The sequence below is a fragment of the Hypanus sabinus genome, unplaced genomic scaffold, assembly GCF_030144855.1.
Source record: "Hypanus sabinus isolate sHypSab1 unplaced genomic scaffold, sHypSab1.hap1 scaffold_2881, whole genome shotgun sequence".
In the NCBI taxonomy this organism is placed as follows: domain Eukaryota; kingdom Metazoa; phylum Chordata; class Chondrichthyes; order Myliobatiformes; family Dasyatidae; genus Hypanus; species Hypanus sabinus.
This window is the reverse complement of record NW_026781027.1, coordinates 3,921-12,351: the sequence shown is the minus strand read 5'-3', so window position 1 is coordinate 12,351 and position 8,431 is coordinate 3,921. Positions and strand designations below refer to the sequence as shown.

Below are 8,431 nucleotides of genomic sequence, written 5' to 3'. Positions count from 1 at the left end.
TCCCCATCCCCCTTCCTCCTGTGGGATCTCTCTTCCCCATCCACCTTCCTCCTGTGGGATCTGTTCTCCCCGTCCCTCCTGAGGGATCTCTCCTCCCCGTCCCTCTGAGGGATCTCTCCTCCCCGTTCTCCTTCCTGCTGTGGGATGTCCACTCCCCGTCCCCCTTCCTCCTGTGGGATCTCTCCACCCCGTCCCCCTTCTGCCTGTGGGATCTTGTCCCCGTCCCCCTTCCGCCTGTGGGGTCTCTCCTCCCCGTCCCCCTTCCGCCTGTGGGGTCTCTCCTCCCCGTCCCCCTTCCTCCTGTGGGGTCTCTCCTCCACGTCCCCATTCCTCCTGTGGGGTCTCTTGGCCCCGTCCCCCTTCCTCCTGTGGCCTCTCTCCTCCCCGTCCCCCTTCCTCCTTTGTGGTCTCTCCTCCCCGTCCCCCTTACCCCTATGGGAACTCCCCTCCCCGTCCCCCTTCCTCCTGTGGGGTCTCCTCCCCGTCCCCCTTCCACCTGTGGGGTCTCTCGTCCCCGTCACCCTTCCTCTTGTACGCTCTCTCCTCCCCGTCCCCCTTCCTCCTGTGGGATCTCTCCTCCCCGTCCCCCTTCCTCCTGTGGGGTCTCTCCTCCCCTGTCCCCCTCCTCCTGTGGGATCTCTCCTCCCCGTCCCCCTTCCTCCTGTGGGGTCTCTCCTCCCCGTCCCCCTTCCTCGAGTGGGAACTCTCCTCCCCGTCCACCTTCCTCCTGTGGGATCTCTCCTCCCCATCCACCTTCATCCTGTGGGATCTCTCTTCCCTGTCCACCTTCCGCCTGTGGGATCTCTCCTCCCCGTCCCCCTTCCCCCTGTGGGGTCTCTCCTCCCCGTCCCCCTTACCCCTGTGGGAACTCCCCTCCCCGTCCCCCTTCCTCCTGTGGGGTCTCTCCTCCCCGTCCCCCTTACCCCTGTGGGAACTCCCCTCCCCGTCCCCCTTCCTCCTGTGGGGTCTCTACTCCCCGTCCCCCTTCCTCCTGTGGGATCTCTCCTCCCCGTCCCCCTTCCTCCTGTGGGGTCTCTCCTCCCCTGTCCCCCTCCTCCTGTGGGGTCTCTCCTGCCCGTCCCCCTTCCTCCTGTGGGGTCTCTCCTCCCCTGTCCCCCTCCTCCTGTGGGGTCTCTCCTGCCCGTCCCTCTTCCTCCTGTGGGATCTCTCCTCCCCGTCCCCCTTCCTCCTGTGGGATCTCTCCTCCCCGTCCCCCTTCCTCCTGTGAGATCTCTCCTCCCCGTCCCCCTTCCTCGAGTGGGAACTCTCCTCCCCGTCCACCTTCCTCCTGTGGGATCTCTCCTCCCCATCCACCTTCATCCTGTGGGATCTCTCCTCCCCGTCCCCATTCCTCCTGAGGGATCTCTCCTCCCCGTCCCCCTTCCTCCTGTTGGATCTCTCCTCCCCGTCCCCCTTCCTCCTGAGGGATCTCTCCTCCCCGTCCCCCTTCCTCCTGAGGGATCTCTCCTCCCCGTCCCCCTTCCTCCTGTGGGATCTCCTCCCCGTCCCCCTTCCTCCTGTGGGATCTCTCCTCCCCGTCCCCCTTCCTCCTGTGGGATCTCTCCTCCCCGTCCCCCTTCCTCCTGTGAGATCTCTCCTCCCCGTCCCCCTTCCTCGAGTGGGAACTCTCCTCCCCGTCCACCTTCCCCCTGTGGGATCTCTCCCCCAGCCCCCTTCCTCTTGTGGGATCTCTCCCCCATCTCCCTTGTACGCTCTCTCCTCCCCGTCCCCCTTCCTCCTGTGGGATCTCCTCTCCGTCCCCCTTCCTCCTGTGGGGTCTCTCCTCCCCTGTCCCCCTCCTCCTGTGGGATCTCTCCTCCCCGTCCCCCTTCCTCCTGTGGGGTCTCTCCTCCCCTGTCCCCCTCCTCCTGTGGGGTCTCTCCTCCCCGTCCCCCTTCCTCCTGTGGGGTCTCTCCTCCCCGTCCCCCTTCCTCGAGTGGGAACTCTCCTCCCCGTCCACCTTCCTCCTGTGGGATCTCTCCTCCCCATCCACCTTCATCCTGTGGGATCTCTCTTCCCTGTCCACCTTCCGCCTGTGGGTCTCTCCTCCCCGTCCCCCTTCCCCCTGTGGGTCTCTCCTCCCCGTCCCCCTTCCCCCTGTGGGGTCTCTCCTACCCGTCCCCCTTATCCCTGTGGGAACTCTCCTCCCCGTCCCCATTCCTCCTGAGGGATTTGTCCTCCCCGTCCCCCTTCATCCTGAGGGATCTCTCCTCCCCGTCCCCCTTCCTCCTGAGGGATCTCTCCTCCCCGTCCCCCTTCCTCCTGTGGGATCTCCTCCCCGTCCCCCTTCCTCCTGTGAGATCTCTCCTTCTCATCCCCCTTCCTCCTGAGGGATCTCTCCTCCCTGTCCCCCTTCCTCCTGTGGGATCTCTCCTCCCCGTCCCCCTTCCTCCTGTGGGGTCTCTTCCCCCCGTCCCCCTTCCACCTGTGGGATCTCTCTTCCCCATCCCCTTCCTCCTGTGGGATCTCTCTTCCCCATCCCCCTTCCTCCAAGATGCTATGGTAAAAGAGATAGAATTGCGATCACTATCTCCAAAATGCTGTCCCACTGAGAGATCTGACACCTGACCAGGTTCGTTTCCCAAAACCAGATCAAGTACAGCCTCTCCTCTTGTAGGCTTACGTACATATTGCTTCAAGAAACCTTCCTGAACACACTTCACAAACTCCACCCCATCGACACCCCTCACTCTAGGGAGCTGCTAATCAATAGTTGGGAAATTAAAATCTCCCACTTCAACAACCCTGTTATTGTTACTCCTTTCCAGAATCGGTCTCCCTATCTGCTCCTCGATGTCCCTGTTACTGTTGGGTGGTCCATACAATACACCCAGTAGAGTTATTGACCCCTTCCTGTTCCTAACTTCCACCCACAGAGACTCACTCAGACACAGTCAATCATTTATTTTATTCATCATACTCCTCGCGTTAAAATAGACACATCTCAAACCATCGGACTGAGTGCCAGTTGTTCTCCCTCCCACTGCAGGATATCTTGGACGTGATCAGGAACATCCTGGCCCTGGGAACTGGGAGGCAAACTACCATGCGAGTTTCTTTACTGCGTCCACAGAATCGTCTGTCTGACCCCCCTAACTATAGTCCCCGATCTCTGCTGCCTTCCTCTTCCTTTCCCCACCCTCCTGAGCCACAGGGCCAGACTGTGCCAGAGGTGCAGCTGTTGTTGCTCCCTCTCCAGCAGTACTCGAACCGGAGTACTTATTGTCAAGGGGAACAGTCACTGGGGTATTCACTAGTACCTGCTTCTTGCCCTTCCCTCTCCTGACTGTGACCCAGTTCCTCGGTCTCCCGTGGCCCCGGTGTGACCACCTGCCTGTAACTCCTCTCTATCACCTCCTCGCTCTCCCTGACCAGACGAAGGTCATCGAGCTGCATCTCCAGTTCCCTAACTCGGTCCCTAAGGAGCTGCAGCTCGACACACCGGGTGCAGATGTTGCCGTCCGGGAGGCTGGGAGTATCCAGGATCTCCCACATCTGACACCGAGCACAGAAACCCAGCCTCACACACATACTCTCTGTCTGTATTGTAAACAGATAACCTACCTCGCCTCGACCCTTCATCGCCGAAGCCCCATTGAGCCAAAGCCTTCCTACCCTGTCTCCCGCTCCTCTGACGCTCGCTCTGTAAATCTGTCTTCCTTTTAAACTCTTCTCGCTGTTCTCACTGGCCGACCTGCCCAGTCGTGCTGAAGGAAATATCAGTAATTGTGTTACTGATAAACACTGGGGATTTGTACCGTCTCCTGTCTCTCTGTGTCCTTCACCCTCACTCTCTCTCATCTCCAGGCTGTGGGAGATTGTGTTTACAGTCACTGGGTGTCTGACACTGAACATTAATGTGATCAGTAATTGTGTTACTGATAAACACTGGGGATTTGTACCGTCTCCTGTCTCTCTGTGTCCTTCACCCTCACTCTCTCTCATCTCCAGGCTGTACAATGTCGGTCTCACAGATTCTGGTGCCGAAGATCTCGTCTCCTCCCTCCGTACAAACCCAACACTGATGGAGCTGGATTTGAGTTTTAATGAACTGGGAGGTTCCGGAGTGAAATTGGTGTCTGCGGCTCTGAGGAAGTCAGAGTGTAAAATACAGAAACTTGGGTAAGTACCAGGCTGGGGGAGATTGTGTTTACAGTCACTGGGTGTCTGACACTGAACATTAATGTGATCAGTAATTGTGTTACTGATAAACACTGGGGATTTGTACCGTCTCCAGTCTCTCTGTGTCCTTCACCCTCACTCTCTCTCATCTCCAGGCTGAGGGGTGTCGGTCTCACAGATTCTAGTGTTGTGGATCTCGTCTCCGCTCTCAGTACAAACCCATCACTGACGGATCTGAGCCTGGAATCAAACTCTCTGACAGACGGATCTGTCCCCGCTCTCCGCTGCCTCATAGTGACCCGCCCGAGTCTGAAGCTGATCTGGTGAGTGTTTGTGTTAATGCTCAATGTGATAAAATATCAGCGGATCCGCGGGTTTTCTGGTGATATTTGTCTGTGAGTGTTGTTGAAACATTAACCCCGGTCCCCTGTTACTGACACTGTTGTGTGATCTGTTTATTTCATCGTTATTCTCCCATCTGTTTCAGGCTGGGGGGGAATCGGTTCAGTGAGACCGGGGGGAAGGAACTGGAGTCTCTGGAGGAACTCAGACCCGGACTGATGGTGGATCTGCGGACATTTAGCCTTTAACCTTTATCTTACCTGGAACCCAGACCCGGACTGATGGTGGATCTGTGATCCTGTGAACATCCCCGCCCGCGGGATGGGGACATTTGGCCGACTCCCCGCCCTCCCCTTTAACTCCCGCCCTTACCTTTAACGGCCGCGCGCCGGGGCTGATTCCCAACGGTTTTAACGGACCCGGCTCGGGCCTCGCGCTGTGTGCGTCGCTCGGAGCGGTCCCGCAATGACGTGTTTCCGCCTGTTGTCCGGCGGGACAGCTTCCGCCGGAAGTGCGTTACGAGACTCCCGACGTGACTCCCCGGGGAATTACCCGGACAGGAAGAGCCCGGGGTCCGGGGCTCAGTCTGGGACACCGGTGTCCCGGGGTGGGGGGGATGGTCCCGGGAGAGAATCCTTTTGCCCCCTTTGCTGAGGACGGTGCATTCGGCAGCCTGGCCGATATAATGATGTTAAATGGACAAATCCCTCGGCAGTGACCCTGGATCTGCAGCGATCCCGGACACGGCCCTGAAGTGTGATTTTATAATCATCGGTTCCCCGATGCAGAGTGACGATGAGAAACGGGACTGATTATTCAACCGGTCACTCCTTGTCGCCGGTCAGTTAATTGTGTGTGACTGTGAGTGAGTCGGGAGCAGCTTATTTATTCCCGCACGTCAGCAGCTCACACATTGTTTCATTTACATTTGTCATGATGAAATAAATAAACCTGTAACTTCCTGTCCTGGTGCCGGACTCGAGTTTTATTTGAGGTTTCTGCTGCCCCCCGCACCCTGTGCACTGCAACAGTGGGTCGGAGCTCCTCACACTGACACAGTAGCGTCTCAGCTCCAGGCTGAGAGAGCTCGGACTGGCAGAGTCCGGGTAGAGCATTCCACAAATCCACCACACTCTGGGTGAAAAAGTTTGTCCGCATCTCTGTTCTAAATGGTCTACCCCTTATTCTTAAACTGTGGCCTCTAGTTCTGGACTCACCCATCAGCGGGAACATGCTTCCTGCCTCCAGTGTGTCCAATCCCTTAATAATCTTATCTGTTTCAATCAGATCCCCTCTTATTCTTCTAAATTCCAGAGTATACATGCCCAGTCACTCCAATCTTTCAACATATGACAGTTTCACCATTCCGGGAATTAACCTTGTGAACGTACGCTCAATAGCAAGAATGTCCTTCCTCAAATTTGGAGACCAAAACTGCACACAATATTCCTGGTGGGGTCTCACCAGGCCCTGTACAGCTGCAGAAGGACCTCTTTACTGCTATACTCAATTCCTCTTGTTATAAAAGCGAGCATGCCATTAGCTTTCTTTACTGCCTGCTGTACCTGCATGCTTGCTTTCACGGACTGATGTACAAGAACACCTAGATCTCTTTGTACTTCCCCTTTTCCTAACTTGACTCCATTTAGATAGTAATCTGCCTTCCTGTTCTTGCCACCAAATTGAATAACCTCACATTTATCCATAATAAACTGCATCTGCCATACATTTGCCTACTCACCCAACCTGCATTCTCATAACATCCTGCTGACAATTCACACTGCCACCCAGCTTTGTGTCATCAGCAAATTTGCTAATGTTACTTTTAATCCCTTCATCTAAATCATTAAAGTATATTGTAAACCACTGAGGCCCCGAGTACGAGACGGATAGGGGATGGAATACCGACATTACACACGGAGTGAAGCTCCCTCCACCGCATGCCATTATACACTCTCAGGGTCAGACACAGAATGAAGCTTCCTCCACACCATCACATCACACACTCCCGGGGTCAGACACAGTGAATCTCCCTCAAAACCATCCCATCACACACACCCGGGGTCAGACACAGAGTGAATCGCCCTCCACACCGTCCCAGCACACACTCCCGGGTTCAGACACGGATTGAATCTCCCTCCACACTGTCACATCACACACACCCGGGTCAGACGCAGGGTGGATTTCCTTCCACACCGTCCCATCACACACTCCTGTGGTCACACACACAGTGAATCTACCTCCACACCGTCCCATCACACACTTGTGGGGTCATACACAGAGTGGATCTCCCTCCATACCGTCCCATCAAACACACTCCTGGTCTCAGGCACAGAGTGAATCTCCCTCCACACCCTCCCAACACACACTTGCAATGCAAAACACACAGTGAAGCTCCGTCTGCACCATTCCATCACTCAATTAATCCCACCCTGCAAAATCTCATTTCAGGGAAGCAGGCACCATCAATTTGCGGGAGACTCCCGGAACTCCCGGGAGAGGTGGGATGTATGCAATAGAGTAGCTCCTTAGCGGCCAGCCAGCTAGTTTAAATAGCGTTAGCTGTGCTATTGAATGAATGACAACTGTTACACTCATCAGTGATTTAATCCACCATGAGCAACAGAAAAGTCTGTTGCAAACAGTGCATCGAGCAACACTGTCATTATTTTTGACCCCTATTTTTGACCCGGAACTTCCGGGAGAGGTGGGATGTCCGACGCTTCACTTGAAATGGCCGCTGGGGAGGGAGTGGGACTCTGAGTTACAATGGCCACTGTGACACACAGAATATATGGCGAAGGAATATTCGGTGCCCATGGATACAATCCCGGGATCGAGTGTGTTATTGATTGTAATAACAGTATTTTAATTTGTGTTTTATATTGTCTTGGGCGTTGTACATATGTTTTAAGTCCAATAATTTTGTCGTTGAATAATCTAATGTATATATCTGAGATATTCACACATACACATATGCATGAGGGTTTTGGGGAGGAGGGGTGAGGGGTTTGGGTGGAAGAGGAGTGACGGGACGAGGAGTGGACTGATGAAACCGTGAGCGTGGCGAAGACACTGACTGAAAAGGGGACGGAAAGGGAAGGGGCAGAAGTTCCTGTCACAAACTGGAGGCCGACATGGAGAAGATAGAGACGGGGTGAGGAGGAGTGAAACGACAGGAAGGGAGCGGGACTGATGGGACGGGGAGGGAGAGGATGTAATGGGACGGGAGGGAGTGGTCTGATTGGACAGTGTGGGTGAGTGACGTTTTCAATAGTGGAGGATCAATGGGTGGTGACCATTTCCTTCACAAATAAGACGAACTGCAAGAAAGGGGGCGTGTTCGGAGACAAGGGGGCGCGGGGGAGTGGTCTGATTGGACAGGGTGGGGAGTGACGTTTTCAATAGTGGAGGATCAATGGGTGGTGACCATTGCCTTCACAAATAAGACGAACTGCAAGAAAGGGGGCGTGTTCGGAGACAAGGGGGAGCGGGGAGGGGGGTCGGGGACGCGGCCAGGGCTGATGAGACGGAGAGTTGAGTGTCCAAACAGAGGGAGAGGGGAGCGACTCATTCAACGACGGAGGGAAGGGAGTGGATGAGGGAGCAGAATTTCCCATCAGAAAATGTTCACCACTCAGGATGTGGTGGATGACGGGAGATAGGGCAAGGGGCCAGAGAGGGTAAAGGGTGTCAGGAGTGACGGGGTGAGTAGGGAAGTGTCTCACTGGGTAACAGAGAGAGAGAAAGAGGGCGATGAGGAGAGGTGAAGACTGGCATCGCAAAATGGCAGCACCAACCAGCGTACGATGCAGAGCATCGAGATGGCGGGGGGAGGAGAGCGAGGGGAGGGAGGGAAGGGTTTTGCGAGTGATGGGATGGGAAGGAGGGTGACAAGATGGTGAATGTGAGGAAGTGGGAGGGAGGGTCTGACACTGTCACACAATGGCTGTCGGCAGAAGGTTAA

General features: G+C 55.5%; 1 protein-coding gene across 1 annotated transcript; it reads left to right on the top strand.

Annotated features, from left to right (window-relative positions):
• Window positions 1–3,956: 3,956 nt before the first annotated feature.
• LOC132388269 (NACHT, LRR and PYD domains-containing protein 12-like) lies at window positions 3,957–5,434 on the top strand. Its single transcript, XM_059960608.1, has 3 exons — window positions 3,957–4,122; window positions 4,278–4,445; window positions 4,610–5,434. The coding sequence occupies exons 1-3, from the start codon at window positions 4,025–4,027 to the stop codon at window positions 4,710–4,712; spliced, it is 369 nt and encodes a 122-aa protein (XP_059816591.1). The 5' UTR covers window positions 3,957–4,024; the 3' UTR covers window positions 4,713–5,434.
• The last annotated feature ends 2,997 nt before the right edge of the window (window positions 5,435–8,431 follow it).

Excerpts from the sequence above, each read along its gene's own strand:
- LOC132388269 (XM_059960608.1), top strand. The coding sequence starts at position 4,025 with ATGGAGCTGGATTTGAGTTTTAATGAACTGGGAGGTTCCGGAGTGAAA. Across the intron at positions 4,123-4,277 it reads TGTAAAATACAGAAACTTGG|GCTGAGGGGTGTCGGTCTCA; the intron begins GTAAGTACCAGG and ends TCTCATCTCCAG. Across the intron at positions 4,446-4,609 it reads CCGAGTCTGAAGCTGATCTG|GCTGGGGGGGAATCGGTTCA; the intron begins GTGAGTGTTTGT and ends CATCTGTTTCAG.